The 15720-nt window shown below is 42.4% G+C and overlaps 1 protein-coding gene across 1 annotated transcript in view; it reads left to right on the top strand.

The window, feature by feature from the left end:
- The window catches only part of ATAD2 (ATPase family AAA domain containing 2), a 39716-nt gene that overhangs the window by 1414 nt on the left and 22582 nt on the right, over positions 1-15720 (top strand). The window contains exons 2-9 of the mRNA XM_074887420.1: positions 4948-5090; positions 5615-5664; positions 8027-8180; positions 9444-9531; positions 10736-10820; positions 13758-13865; positions 14344-14443; positions 15435-15533. Of these exons, the coding sequence (XP_074743521.1) occupies positions 4948-5090; positions 5615-5664; positions 8027-8180; positions 9444-9531; positions 10736-10820; positions 13758-13865; positions 14344-14443; positions 15435-15533 (827 nt within the window). The remainder of the gene's footprint in view (positions 1-4947; positions 5091-5614; positions 5665-8026; positions 8181-9443; positions 9532-10735; positions 10821-13757; positions 13866-14343; positions 14444-15434; positions 15534-15720) is intronic.

The following is a 15720-nucleotide window of genomic DNA, read 5'->3' as shown; positions in this document are numbered from 1 at the left end:
TTCAGGATTTTCAGTTGTATAGAGTCTTTTTTTTTTTTTTTCATTATTTTCAAGACTAATGAACTAAGAAGGAAGAAATCCTTGGCGGGTTTGGTTTTGGTTTGTTTTTTTTTTCTTTGCTAACAGTCATGGATTCTGCTTAAAGATCACTGCTATGCTTTTGCAGTCTACACTAGAAACGGTTGTCAGAGGCTACAGGGAATTCTGCTGCCCATTGTGTGCAGGGGAAGGCTGTGCAAAGTTAGGCAGGTAAAGCAGCTGGCACATGTTCTCAGCGTGGAGAACAGGAATGAGGAAGCTAAATGTAAACATTTCACTGAAACCAAAACAGAATCATCATTTTGAAACTGGCTGTAAGGTGGTTCTTCCCCCCCCCCCCCCCCCCTCCCCGTTTTTGCATGCTTTGAGGCATGGAGTCATTCTTACCTCATTTGTAGGGTGGCTGGAGTCTGCTGGAGTGTTTTAGCTGCAGAGACAATGCGGAAGGGCCCTGGATGAGAGAGATGATGATGCTGGTGCTAGCTACATGTTCAAGTCGTAATGCCTCTTTCCTAACTTGTTGATGTGCAAGGCCTTGGTGTGGTGGCAGCTTTTGCAGTTTTTCTGATATCAGCAAGCAGTTTATCTCTAGTTATTCAGCTTATTTAATTCATAGTGAGTAAAGAGCATACAGCAGGAGGTCTAAGGTAAACCAGCATCTGATGGGGGGTATCCTCTTCCAAGTTTCCAGTCCCAAGAAGTTCCATGGCAGATCCAAAGTGGCTACTGTCCTTTTGGAAGCTGTGTGTCTGCAGGTCTCTAACCCTGGTGTAATTCCCCAGGCTGAACCAGATTGTTGTCGTGACCTGTATTTGAGGGCAGTGTGCTCCAAAGTTCCCTTTTTGTCTGGACAAAGTGGAAACTCTCACTTTTCCAGGCTGAGCCTTCATGACTTGTCTGTGTATGGATCTCATCATTAGAGCTCACAGCCTTGTTGCCTGAGCACATTTATCTGTTTTGACAATACTTCAACACAGAGTGACTTCCTCAGGGATGCCAGATAGCTAAGCACAGTTTTTGTAAAAAGACTTTTTAGAAATAATTGTTAGTCATTTCCTGTAGCACAAGAAAAGTAGTGAAATGTGAAATGCTTTCAAAATTTGAAATACTTAGAAAATTCTTTCATCCAGTTGCCTTATCTTTCCAGTTGAGCCATTTGCTTCTACTGAATTTCACTTCTTGAGTGTGTTTTTTCAGCCTGATACAGTTGATAGTTACTCTTGCTCTGCTGGAAGCTTGCTGGAGTTAACCTCATGGTTCTTGGTGTCTGCCATCCCACTGAACTGAATGAAGGATGGTCAGCGTTAGCAATATACATTGTTACCGTGTCCTAATTTGAACCAAAATTAAAGTAAAAAGACAGTACAAAGGATAACAAATACAACAGGTACTGTATTGTGAACATTGCATAAAAAATATGTTGAAAAAAGCAAACAAGTGCTTAAGGATACATAGAAAGATTTCCCAGGTCACCATACTGTTTTTTTCCCCTAACATCTGTGCTGACATTCTCTTAGTGTTTGTTCTTCTTTCAGTCTGGGATTTGGCCCAGATATTGGTGAAGCATACTATTGCAGTCATCTTTTAACTGATGTGGCAATTTAAGATTTCTCCCAGGGAATACTTACTTCTAGATCAATGAAGTAGAAATATCCAAAGCAGGAGTTAGAACTTGTGTATCTTGGAGTTTAAGCAAGCTAAATCTTCCAGAGTTGTTCCCAGCTTTGGAGTCTAATTTCACAAGTGATCATTTATTTAGAAATAAAGCCTCTTAGTTAAAAAGTTGTCCTTAGTTGGGAGTGCTGTATGATTGGAGTAGCTGAACCTGGTAGCCCTATGAACCCTACAAATGGCCTGATCTTTCTTCCCTCTCTGTCTGAATCAAGATGTAAATCCATGAGGGGATTATACACACACAGGTGCATATATGTAATACGGATCCCTGTATTATTTGGTGTTGGGCACCCAGTCTGTCTGTAGCTACCGCCAGGTGCCTGGGGCTGCCCAGGGGCTGGTAGTCCCGCTCTGGTTGCTGGTACGCAGACCCCGTGTGTGTGTGTGTGTGTGTGTGCATCCCTCTGTAACTGTCCTTGGACGCTTACTCAGACTAGTCGTCGGCCCCACCTGGCCTGCTCTCCCACTTACCTCATGCGCAGGCACAGACGAATCCCTGGCCCACACCTATGGCCTCTCCAGTAGCTGCCCCCAGCCCAGCACTTGGCTCCGACCCCCCAGTCTCCCGTATCTGGACCAGACTTGTGGCCTTTCCAGTAGCTGGTTCCCAAAACTTAAGCAAGTTGCCAGCTACGCTGGCTTGGTGTCTGCTGGCAATGGCACAGGCCGTGAGGAGGTGCAGCCCCTTCTCCCCTCGCTGGCACTTGGACCTCTCTGCTCCTGGACACAGACAGAAACACTGTTGAGTGTTAATAAGAAGCCAGGACAGACTGTGGTGATCGGTGTCCCACAGTGAGTCCTCTTCTAGGCAGAGGCCCTCACTCGGACTGTTAGGTGACCCCCGAGGCCTCTCCCGCCACGGCCCACAGGTGAGCATTGGGCTGAGCCATGGCCTTGCGAGGAGCAGGGGCTGTGCTGCTCCCCTGGCGCTGTGTTACTGGGGTGCCTCTGCCCGCCAGTGCTTCCCCACTGTCTTTTGTTTACACAGATTAGCCTTTAATCATGTAACCTAACATTACAGGTAATTCCCAGGCATCCCATTTTGTGGGATGATACGTAGTCATACCAGCTGTAGGAATACTATGAGTACATTTGCAGGTGAGAGAAGATCATTATTTCTTGGTCTAGGGTTTTTTTTTTTTCTAGTTGTCTCAGTGATGTATGCTGAAAGTATTCGTTTAAGTCTTTATGTACTCCTGTGTGTGAGCATGTACAAAACCCTGCCTTCTTGAAATAAACCTAGGGCTCTGACAAATTAAAAATAAGTTGAAAGGCTTTCGGTTATGATTTCTTTCTGAAACCTTTGAGATGAAAACTGTTAAAGGTGACTCTCACAGACCAGACTGCCTCTCATTAAGCTTTAGGTCTTGTTACATCCATCTACAGGGGATCCAAGAAACAGAAAATGTCTTTAGGGGTTTAGTCTCAGATGCCCCAATTCAGAAACCAGCTATGGGAAGCATCTTGTGAGGCCTGGCTCTAGCCTGGAGAACAGCAGGAAGAGAGGCGCTCTTTAAAACGAGCGGCAAAGGAAAGGTGATTGAAATCTTCATTGTAGAGAGGCTTGTCTTATCATGAGAGGTTGTCAGGTGAACATTGGGGATGGCGTGTTTCAAGCCTGTCTGAAGAGAAGACCATCGGACAGTTGCAGAATTGCCGAGCTCTGTGGCTCAGGGCTGACCCTTCAGCAGTGGGTGGCCACAGCTCTCACTGCGCAGCCCTGCAAGGGCCTTGCACGTGCATCGTTGCCCTCCTGTAGCGACCTTCTTCACACACTTCTGTCATCATCTCTATCAACTACCAATGGAAGTCCCTCTTGGTAAAGTTAGTGTCAAGAAGTAGAAGAATCTGGTCTGTTTTCTGCCCTTTGCAGGGTGAGACTTAGTTTGGTGGACTTTGAAACTTTGGGTTGTAAACTGAACAAGCCCCCTCTCATGGTCATCACAGCTTTCTTTTCATAGTAAAAGCAAATAGTAGTACTCCTCCTTGCAGAAATACAGAATCACAGAATCATTTAGGTTGGAAAAGACCATCTAGTCCAACCACTAACCTAACATTGACAGATCCCAACTACACCATATCCCTCAGTGCTATGTCGACCCTACTCTTAAACACCTCCAGGGATGGGGACTCCACCACTGCCCTGGGCAGCCCATTCCAACGCCTAACAGCCCGTTCTGTAAAGAAATGCTTCCTAATATCTAGTCTAAACCTTCCCTGGCACAAAATGTGGCCATTACCTCTTCTCCTATCACTTATTACTTGGTTAAAGAGACTCATCCCCAGCTCTCTGCAACCTCCTTTCAGGTACCTGTAGAGGGCGATGAGGTCTCCCCTCAGCCTCCTCTTCTCCAGACTAAACAACCCCAGTTCCCTCAGCCACTCCTCATACGACATGTGCTCCAGATCCTTCACCAGCTTCGTTGCCCTTTGGACACACTGGAGTAATTCAATGTCCTTTTTGTAGTGAGGGGCCCAAAACTGAACACAGTAATCAAGGTGCGGCCTCACCAGTGCCGAGTACAGGGGTAAGATCACTTCCCTGTCCCTGCTGGCCACGCTATTTCTGATACAAGCCAGGATGCCATTGGCCTTCTTGGCCACCTGGGCACACTGCTGGCTCATGTTCAGCTGGCTGTCAATCAACACCCCCAGGTCCAATACCAATGTGAACAAGATCAACAGGCATAAAAAAGTGTATCTTCAGTTTCCTTTGGTTTCCTGTGGATAAATGCTGTCCTCCTGAAGGAAGTCTTTTAATGTTCCGCTGAATGCAGTTATAAATGGAACAAAAATAGGAGAAAAACTCTCCTAAGTAGTTTTTAATCCCAGGACATGCATGGTCAAACTTGACTGCTCCTCAGAACCAATTTTGAGATAACAGGTTTTGGTTTTTTTCATTAAATGCTAAGTTTATATGAAAGACTTTGCTGCAATAATTTTTTCAGAGGATATTAAGCTCAAGTTATCCACAAGAAAAGCATGGCAGAGGGGAGCTTTAGCTTTGGAAGCTGGTTCCTCACCCCCTACCCTCCCCCACCCACCACCCCCACCCCCCCCGCCGAGAATCTACTTCTTGGTATAGAAGCAGTCCAAGGCTTGCCTGCCGTTAGTTGTAACACTATCAAGTCAGGAGAGTTAAAAGAATAGACTTGCCTAAATGAGGCAGAATTTCCTTCCCAGCTCAACAGATGTGGTTCAGATAAATGTGTTCTTATTTCCTTCTTTTCCTAGGAATTTTCCTCTGGCAAAATCAAGTATTTCAAGGGACACTGTTTAAGATCAATGCAAAAAAACATGCCGCCCTGTTCAGACTCTAGCTTTGACAAAAGCATGGAAATATTAAGTGAAAATGTCAATCGAAGACACTTGATGAGGTATTGTATTTCGAGATATCCAATCTCTGTTCACTTTATAGAATGAAAAGGAAAAGTGAAAGCATGCACAATGAGTCACATCATGATAAAGCTACAGCTAAAAGTCTGTGGGTGAATAGAATTATGTTAATGTCAGTGCCAGTATCTTAGAACTAGAATCACGCTTCTTAGGAAATGTCTTTTGCTTGTATAAAAAAACATGCATCTTTCCCTAACTCCTTTGAGACCTCTCCTCCACTTTGGTTACTGAGAGGGTTACTTGCCCTACCAAGACTTAAAGATTGCAGGTTTAGGGAATGTCCATCCCTATAAAACTGTTTGCACATAGTATGCAGCAGACTTGGGGTCTGAATCCTTGTGGTCCACAGGCTTTTATTTGCATGACGTGGAGCACTGGATTATAAACTTGAAGTTCCCTAGTCTTGAGGGGGAACTATACAATGCAGTACGATATGATACAGTACTTCTATACAATAATTCTAATCCAGTAATTCTTCTCTCCTCTGTCCTCTTTATTAATGTAGAGAGTTGGCAAAGCCGAACTCAGACCAAAAAAAGGAAGACTATAAAGAAGGTAAGTAGTGGTAATTCCTTAGGATTCTTTTTTAGCCTGGTTTCTGAGAATGATTGCATTTGGTCACTCTATTTAACTTGCCCCCAAAAACTTCTGAACACATGAGCCACAATCAGTTGAAGTTGTGAGTATAGATATCTCCAAGATAGTGAATTTCCCATGAATTTTGTGAAGAGAGGTAAGTGCAAATAGGAGGATATGCTGTTAATTCCCTTCAGGCTTTGGGAGAACACAGTGTGAATTCCAGCCTGTTCTTAGGCACTAGAGAATCTGTTCCTTAGCTTGGGTTTCTTGGGGACATGGATTTTCTGGAGTCAGCAGGACACCAAGTAATGGAAAATCTTTCTTGCAAGTAGGAGGGAATGTTGTGGTATTATAGAATCACAGAATGGTTTGGGTTGAAGGGACATTAAAGCTCATCTAGTTCCAACCATGGGCAGGGACACCTTCCACTAGGCTGGGTTGCTCAAACCCCGTCCAACCTGGCCTTGAACACTGCCAGGGACGGGGCAGCCACAACTTCTCTGGGCAACCTGTTCCACTGTCTCACCACCCTCACAGTAAAGAATTTCTTCCTTATATCTGATCTAAATCTACCCTCTTTCAGTTTAAAACCATTACCCCCTGTTCTATCACTACACTCCCTGATAAACAGTCCCTCCTCAGCTTTCCTGTAGCCCCCTCTAAGTACTGGAAGGCCGCTGTAAAGTCCCTCCAGAGCCTTCTCTTCTCCAGGCTGAACACCCCCAACTCTCTCAGCCAGTCCTCATAAGGGAGGTTCTCCAGCCCCCTGATCATCTTCTGGGCCCTCCTCTGGACCCACTCGAGCAGGTCCATGTCCTTCTTATGTTGGGAGCCCCAGAGCTGGACACAGCACTGCAGGTGGGGTCTCGTGAGAGTGGAATAGAGGGGAAGAATCACCTCCCTCGACCTGCTGGCCACACTGCTCTTGATGCAGCCCAGGATACGGTTGGCTTTCTTGGCTGCAGATATACATTGCAGTGTCATGTTGAGCTGCTTCTCAACCAACACCCCCAAGTCCTTCTCCTCAGGGCTGCTCTCGTTCCACTCATTGCCCAGCCTGTACTTGTGCTTGGGATTGCCCCGACACTTGGTCAGGACCTTGCACTGGGCCTGGTGGAACTTCATGAGGTTCACACGGTCCCACCTCTCCAGCCTGTCCAGGTCCCTCTGGATGGCACATCCCTTCCCTCCAGCGAGTCGACAGCACCACACAGCTTGGCATTGTCAGCAAACTTGCTGAGGGTGCACTCAATCCCACTGTCCATGTCTCCAACAAACAGATTATCATATATTGCAATATTTTATGATACTGTAATACACTATAGTATTGATTTCATTGTAGTGTTGTAATCTTTATTGTTTATACTATTTAATTAATTATTGTAGCGTGTAAGTTAATAATTCAGTCACGAGATGCACAAACCCACTGATATCGGGAAGGTGTCCCTGAAGATCAGCGTTTCATCTTGGAACTGAATTGCCATGCTGAGAGCACAGGAAGGCTCGGTGCCACGAGGCTGCTTGCTGGCAGCTGGGAAAATCCGTTAGCTCCAGGCAGTGTCCTGCCAGCCATGGGCTGCATGCGGAAAGGGGCCTGAAATGCACTTTGTGTGTAGTAATTCAAGTTCTAGGTGTGCAATGTATGTTGTTATTTAATGAGCTCTGCCTTAGTTTTATCGTTGGTGATGATGAGATGGAAGCATAGCTGTGTTTATACTGACTGTCTCACTGACCTGTCCACTGTTTTAATGATAGTGCAAGTAACAAACCCATGGCAAATGATGGTGTGTGGTAAGTACTGGGCAGATCTTTCTTTGCAAGCAAGCAAGCGTTTGAGTTCTTTGGTATTTGGGGATTTATCTTGAAGAATTTCTTACCTTCTAGAGCTTTTGTGTGATGATGGAGAAAATTAAAGTGATGCATGCTTAAACAGTGTACTAAAACCACGCATCTTAAGGACAGACTTCCCACATAAACAATTTTTTAAAAAAACTAGATACAGTTTTACATGAATGGAGCAAAGCCACTTTATATGGAGTTATCTGTTGTTTTCGGGAAGAAGTAACTGCACGGAATGGAAGTTGTGTGTTTGTTTTCATCAGAGTGTCTTTTTAGTCTGTTAAAAACTTGTGATACAGGTCATGCTTTTAAGTAGGTAGTTTAAAGAGAAGTAATTTAAGTCGAATGCTGTGGTCACAACAATAACTTCCAATTCAGTATTTAAAGAAAAAAAACAATCTACTGCATATTTTCTTTACATTTTACTAGAGCAATGGTGAAATAAAGGGGAATAATGTATTTTCTGCCTCAGAATATTTTATATATGAATGCATTTTAGTCACCAGAACACTGAGGACGAGAGCTGAAGCAAAAGCTGCAGAACAAGTCCATGAAGAAAATGAGGATTTAGAAGTCCGCCGAAGCTGCAGACTTCGACAGAGTCATTACACCGCTACAAATCAATCTGTTTTGTTTGACAAACTTATAACAAAGTAAGTGGGCTTTTTTTCATCACCTTGCAAAAGTACTAAAATGAGCCTTATTAGCAAGCCTTTGTGCTATGGCATAATATTGGCTAGGGACTTTCTCCTTCTTTGGACAGCAGAAAAAGGTGCTATTCCTGGCACCCAGAGCTAAACGTATTCAGTGGTTAGGATGGGACGTTTCTGCGTGCCCCTACATAAACATTCCGTCCTAGCGACAGTTGCTAGGCTGCAGGTGCCCTCCATAGTTGTGGTCCCCCATGGTTACATGGAACTTTCTGGATGTCGTTAGCAACAGTTGCAGTGGTGAGACGGAGTGGGTCAGGTAGGGTCTCCTCCTCCTCCTCCTCCTATGCCCATATGTCCTGTAATTGTTAATATATTGATTTATATAAGGTGGGAGCCTTTTTACTTCACAGCCAATCTGTTGAACCCATTTTTGGGGGAAGTAGGTGCTTGTGGCTGTTTTAGACTTCCAGATGTGCGAGTGTGTGTGGGAGGATGTCTTTGGAAAGTGCTTCATGTGTAAAGACTTTGGGCACAGCTTACGTTTAAATTGGTCACTGGTGTCTGTTTTGGGATTGCCAGGTGCAGAGACATTTTCATAGTAGAGCATCTCTTATGTATGGGCTGGGTGGATTTATGTGTTGTCTTGTGAACCCAAATGATCACTTTATGTTGTGACTTTTGGTAGCTTTAACTTGCCCTCTGAATCCATTTTCTTAGCATCCAAAGTGCCTTCTTAAATTTTAATTAACTTTTCTTCCATGCTTAACGAATATTTTTATAATGCTTGGTTGAGTTAAGCTACTGAGCAAAGTTTTATACAGCAAGGGAAGTAGTCCTAGTGTTTCTGCTTGTCTGTCCATGTCTTAATTCTCTTTGTGAAGCCCAAATGGACATTGTTTTCTGAAAGGTTTGTGAAGTGTAACAGCACCAGGATGTTTTTTCCAGCATATATAGTCACGGAAAATCAACGTGAACCTTAAACTATGGTTAAGAGAAGAATAAGCAACCTGTTGTCTGAGGAAGGCTGTGAACTAAAAATGACTTAATGCTATCATGCAGAGCAACTTAAATGCTAGTAAAAACTACCATAATTTTTTTTTGTTACTATGATCTTCAGAGGTCTTTTTTTCCTACTAAACCAGATTTTTTTTAACTGTGTTTAGCGAGAGGAGAAAATAAACCTGAAAACAGTGTATGTTTGCAAGTCCTCAAAGCTTGTTCTTAAATCTCTCTATGCTCTTACATGTCAACTTTTTATCTTAGTACTGCAGAAGCGGTCTTGCAAAAAATGGAGAAGATACGTAGACAGCAAATGATAGAAGACTGTGAGATGTTCCACAACACAGAAGAAGTAAGATATTAATTTAATTTACTATTTTCGTATAGGCAGTGTATTTCACATAGAGAAACTAGTTGTAATTTTAATTTAGTTGAAATAACTTTTTCCAAAGAGTAGTGTAGTCTAAAATAACATTTGGTTTTGCTCTGTAATTATTATTTAATATCTTACTGTTATAGTTATGCTACAGATACGCTCTAAGGGTGGAGGGAATATCTTAACGGTTGGACTAAAAGATCTTCAAGGTCCTTTCCAACCTAGATGATTCTGTGATTCTTCAGAAGCCATGAAGTGGCAGTGAGATGCTGAAATCCATGTCTTCTACTACGCTTTCTGAATTGCCTTACGATTTTTGAATAGACACTGTTTACAAAGAGCTGGTTTAGGTCTTGGCTTTTCACTTCAATTCTTACTAAAAAATGAATTCATTAATGTTTGCTTCATCTATGTTTGTTCTTGTGCCAGCCTTGCCTGGGAGCTGAAGTACTCCTCTGTCCCTAGAGGAACTTCTGTTAAAATTATACACAGCAATCATATTTTCTCTTCTTATTTTTGCTCTATTAAATTAAGTTCTTGCTGTCCTTTTGAATGACAGGCACTTCATTTGCCCAGGGCGGTGGTGGAGTCCCCATCCCTGGAGGTGTTCAAGAGTAGGGTCGACATAGCGCTGAGGGATATGGTGTAGTTGGGAACTGTCAATGTTAGGTTAATGGTTGGACTGGATGATCTTCAAGGTCTTTTCCAACCTAGATGATTCTGTGATTTCTTAAACATCTTCATAGCCTGCTTTCATAGTGTTTTATTTAGATCTGAAATCCTTTTTTTTGTTTTTTCTAATGAAACCAGAATTGTCCCTAGTACTTTGTATATCATCTCTGAAAGGCCTGTATTAATTTTTTTTTGTCTGCTGGGAATTGATTTTTTTTTGGGTTCTGGCACACTCTTGGATTATTAACCTGTGAATGATTGATATGCTTTGGTTTTGTATCTGGAGAAGTATTTAACTATCACATGTCCTAAGCCCTATTTTAGAGCAGAAATTCTTGTGCTGAAATCCTGGATGCCAGAATGATGTTCCTATTCTCTCCTCTTGTACTTTAATTTCATCTTTTGTGTATATGGAGTGCCTTGATAATGTTACTGTAGAGGCACCAAATATGCCCGTGTTAGGTTTTCTGCATATTTGTGACTGATCTTTCTTGTTTCTTTTAATTAGGAAAATCTCGATATTTACTCCCAAGGAGAGGAAGAAATCCAGAGAGGTGACAAAGAAATAGATGATAAGCCAGATGACATTGTAGGTTAGTTCTGTTTTAGATTTTCTTTACTGTGCTCTAGCCAAAAGCCTTGTCTTAAACAATTAAGATGAGATGAACTACTGGGTGTTTTTCACCTCTTGAAACATTCTGTATTGCTGTTGACATTATAAGCCATAGTCATGGACTCTAGGTCTGTAGTGTAGTGAGCTCAGAACAGGTATTCAGAAAAAAAAAAAAAAAATCAGTGCTTTTCCAAAATGCTTGCAAGATAAAAGGCAACAGATGGCTGTGGACAGGTGGGAATACAAAGAAATGAACGGTGTTACTTAGAATGAGAAAGAACGATCTTGCTACAGCACGAGCGTGACAGGTTTCACGGTTTTGAGCAGCACAGCGAGAGCATTTTGCGGAAGTCAGGTGGGCTGCCAGATGTGTATGGAAAGCTCTTCCCGAGCGTGAAGATCAGCAGGGGAGAAGATAGCAGTGTTCCTTTTCGTGTTTAGCAGTAGTCAGTGGAAGCTGCTGTCCGGGCCGTTAGTTAGGAGCTGTCATCCTGGTACTCAGTGGAAATACCATGAGGAATAAGGTTAAATTGTAAAAGGCCATTTTTATGTTTGAAGTGAGGGGGGGGAGACTTGAAGGTTTTAAGGAGAGTGATAGTTGTGATGAAGGCAGTCAGTGCAATGACCCTTGCAGGAGTTTTCTGGGTGGAAAAGAAGGGGGTGAGACTGTACTTAAGGACAGAAAAGGATGTGGCAGTAGTTGAGCCAATAAGTGTTAGATTTGTGATAGATCTCTGCACACCCGCAAGAGAGCTCAGAGAGACAGTAGCAGGAGGGGGAGCCCAAATAATAACCTGCTGGGCTACTCCCAGGCCCATTCCAGGGCCATCAGCCCATCCAAGTCCTATATGCACGAGCCCAGAGGAGCACAGGGGTGCACAGTGAGAGGCAGGAACCCAAATCAAGGAGGAGCAGCTCCCTTGTCTGGGCCCCTCCCAGGACTGTCCCAGCAGAGCCATCAGCCCCAGTGTGCAGGTGTGAAACTCATCTGGATGAGTCGTTGGGAGAAGCTCTCCAAATCACCTTTTGGACTAAGGGATTACTGCCTAGGGGTGGGACATATTGTGGGATGCAGGGGAAGAGCAGTTTGCACAGGACTTATTATGGGATCTTTAGGGCAGGAACCAAAGGCGGGACAAGGGAGCGGTTGAGGTAATTTCAGGAGGAACAAGAGTGGGAAAGTAGCGGGGCAAGGGGATAAAAAGGGCTGGTGACATGTCAATACTTTGCTTGTCAGTATACTTGACTGATGGTGCCCCACACCTGATCACCTCTCTGACCATCAGAACTTGAATAAGGGATGATTTGTGCAATACCCAGTGAGGGCAGTATCTTGTGCATGTTACACAGACTGCGTGAGACTTGACCGCTGGCAATGGAACCTCACAAAAAGGTTCAGGGTAGATGTTCAGGTGTCAGTGAGCCCTGGGGTGATCTTGTTCCTAATCACGAACAGGCCAGAGAACAGTCCATGGCCTGTTTTTAGGCCTATGATTAGATCCGTCCTAGCCTGTGTCTCCCAGGTGCACACCTTGGTGATCAGACCTCCTTGTAGAGCAGTGAGAGAACACTTGGAGCCATAGGAGTCATCCAGTGAGAGGCTGACCTAAAGAAACCAAGGTAGGGCAAGGCATGAACAAAAAGAAACATGATCAGGTATGTCAAGGCCATTTGACTGGAGAGGAAGAAGGACAGTTGACTCATCATTTGGAGATTAGTAGTTAGGAGAATATCAACTCACGGCTTTAGCAAGAGCAGCTTTAATAGAAGGCATGGGCAGTCTAGAGGGAGGAACTGTGTGGCTTGGTTCAGGTGTGTGGATCCCAGGCAGTTGGGCAGGAGAGACTTGTCCTTATAGATAGTATGTGGAATGGGAAGTAAGAGTGGGGCAATTAATTTGTGATCAAAGTGTAAACTCTGGAATTTTAATTTAGGAAAAATCTAAAATATAATTATAAAAGGACAAGCATGCCCGGAAGGAGCGGGGCAAATGTTTCAGTGTTGGTGTAAAGAAGATCAGTGGAGCAAGGGGAAGGACTAGAGGAGCAGAAAAACAGAGAAGTTCATGCCTTTGAGAGGAGTGTTGGAGTACCAGCGACTGGGGATGGTAGTGATACCAAAATATTTTTTCAGTTTTCCATGTGTTGTCTATGTATCTTGTGTAACTTGGCTTGCATTCAGAAAGCGGTGCAACCTTTTGGGAAGGAAAAAATAAAAGGGGTAGTTCTTTCCAAGGAATGAAATTCACTTAACTGTAGCAAGTGGGTGGGTGAACAGAGCATGTCCATTCCTCACCTGGTATACAGCTATAAAGGTAAGAGGGTATTATTAAGAACCTGCGAGGTAATTATACTCTGCTTTTTTGCACTCTTACAATCTTTCTTGAAAAAACTTCAAGTTACTTTCCAGAAGCTAGTGGCATAAACTGTCTGTGTTTGACATTGTTTTCTGATTGGGGAAGTTCAAACCATTGTCCATTGCCCATTGTTGCTCATGTAATCTGTGGCAGAGGCAGGACTTGGAGCTAGATTACCATGCTTAGTCTTACCAGTGTAGAGTATTAAAAATATTTCCTTGAAACACTTTCTCAAAAGAACAAGAAATGACTTTATGAAATAGTGGTTTTCATAGGAGCTGCATCTTAGCTAAGCGAGATGACAGAATTGTTGGTACTAAGACTGATTAGAAGTCACCCAGCAATTGGAGCGAGGGCAGAACAATGTATGTATGCTCCTCTGTGTTTTCTGATTTCTGGAATGTCTCTTGCATAAATTGGTCTTAACGTTTTGCAGGTTTTCAGATCTATTGTGTCCTTAACATTAACATAATAGTAAAACCTATAGGCATCTGTGTAGTGCATTTTTAATCTAATTTGCAACAGTACTTAAAACCCTTTTAATGTTATGTCAATGTACAGTAGTTTCATCAGAAGAAAGCGATGCGAAAGGTGATGGTGAAGACACTCGAAAGCGTTACTACTTTCGACAGAGGAAAACTGTTGAGCGCTATCAAGCTCCGATGGAAAGTACGTTACATGCACAGTTCCTCTTCAAGCTAACTTCTTGCATATGAGTGAGGTTTTTTTGGAATGAAAATATATCTATACATACACTCAACTTCTATTTACATTTCTTACCTTCATTCTGCAAGTAAATTTTATTAAATGCATGTATCCTGTGCACGTGATATTTCGTTGCCGTTTGTCATACTTACTGTTGATTTTCGGTAAAAAAATGACCTACGTATCCTTCAAAGAACAGTAACTAAACATACTTCATAATCTTACCCTTGTGTTCTTCAGTTCTCCTTAAAAAGCAGGTGTGTGTTTTTTCACTTCTACTGTGCACTGATTTAAAAAAAAAAAAAAAATCCCCTTCCCCAAATCACTTGAAACTTCTGAAATTAGAGATGGTGGAAACACATCATGTTTTCTGCCTCCTTCACTATCCTGCTTTCTCTTAAACTTGTTTGTAACATTGTTCTAAATACTTTGCTTTCAACAGAACCAAAACAACGTAAGATATATTTTTCGGGCCAGTCTTCACCTGACAGACGTTCCTTTAGAAATAGTCAGTCACAAGGATCTTCCAGAAGAGCTAACAGGTTGGTGTATAGTTCTTCAATAGAATAGTGATAGTTCTTCTTTATCAATAGTGCCATCAGTCACATTACTGAATGAAGCTTTCAAGGGTTTCTGTATTGGTGGTAATTACAGGCTAATAGTAGGATTATTGCTGTGGTCTGAGGGTATAAAGATAACGAATGTTGGGGGGGAGGCTATACTTCTTATTAGCCATTAAATTTTTTAAAAGGCAGTTTTACTGCCTTATCACTGATAAGGTGATTATGGAGGTTGTGGCTGAGATTGTGGAACTGAGATTCTTTTATTCGGGAATTGAAGCCAGAATATCTGTCTGAAAATTATAGACTATTTAATCTTGAGGGATACAAATTATTTTCTTAAAATTGAAGATAATTGAGTTAGAGGGAGAACCCGTATGGAAGTTTTAATTTTTTGTTAATCACCCAAATACTAATTCCTCTCTGGAATCAGTTAATGTTTCTGTATGAAACTATCCTTAAACAAGAAAAATGCTAAGTGAGATTATAAATTGCAACAGTAATGACAAAGGGATTTTGGATCCTGTAACCAGTTGGAGCATGGAGAATGGGGTCTCTTGCTAGATGGGAAGCACTTTGTTTTGCATCCTTGAAAGCAGGCAGTTATGGAAGGAAGGGTTTTTGAAGCCATATTTTTAAATAAGTTAAAAAGGTTTATGTTTCCCAGAGTGGATACATAATGCTAAGTGAAACTCTGTTTGTGTGTGTGAGAGAAAGAGATTGGACAAAATGAGTAATCTGTTTAGGAAATTTTGCAAACTGGTTAAACATTTTACCTTCCGCAGAAAAGCTAAATTTTCCTGTCACAAGGAAAATCATGTAATGTAACTTGAAATCAGATTCATTCATAAGAGTGCAATGATCTGGAAATTTAATAGATCTCAAAGTAAATTCTGAGAGAGAATTCACTTAGATTTCGATATGATTTAGTGCGTACTTCAATTTTGTTACTTGCTTGTTTCAATGTATGCAGACGGAGACAGGCAGTCCATGACAGTGATTCAACATCCTCATCTGATGACGAAGAGCAGTTTGAGAGGCGTAGGAAGCACAGCCGTGACAGAGATTTAAGGTTAATGAAATTGGAGAATCTGGGAGGAGTTTGCATCTGCCTAACTGTGAAGTGTTATCCTCTTCCTCTTGTACACTTTCTAAACTGTGGCAATATCTAATCATATCTGTTGGTAGTGACAACTGTAACTGGACTCTCTAAAACTGGATTTTTAGAATTGATTTTTAATAAGCAATTTGATTTCTAG

Source organism: Strix uralensis, chromosome 1 (assembly GCF_047716275.1).
Source record: "Strix uralensis isolate ZFMK-TIS-50842 chromosome 1, bStrUra1, whole genome shotgun sequence".
Lineage (NCBI taxonomy): Eukaryota > Metazoa > Chordata > Aves > Strigiformes > Strigidae > Strix > Strix uralensis.
This window is presented reverse-complemented; position numbering and strand designations above follow the sequence as displayed.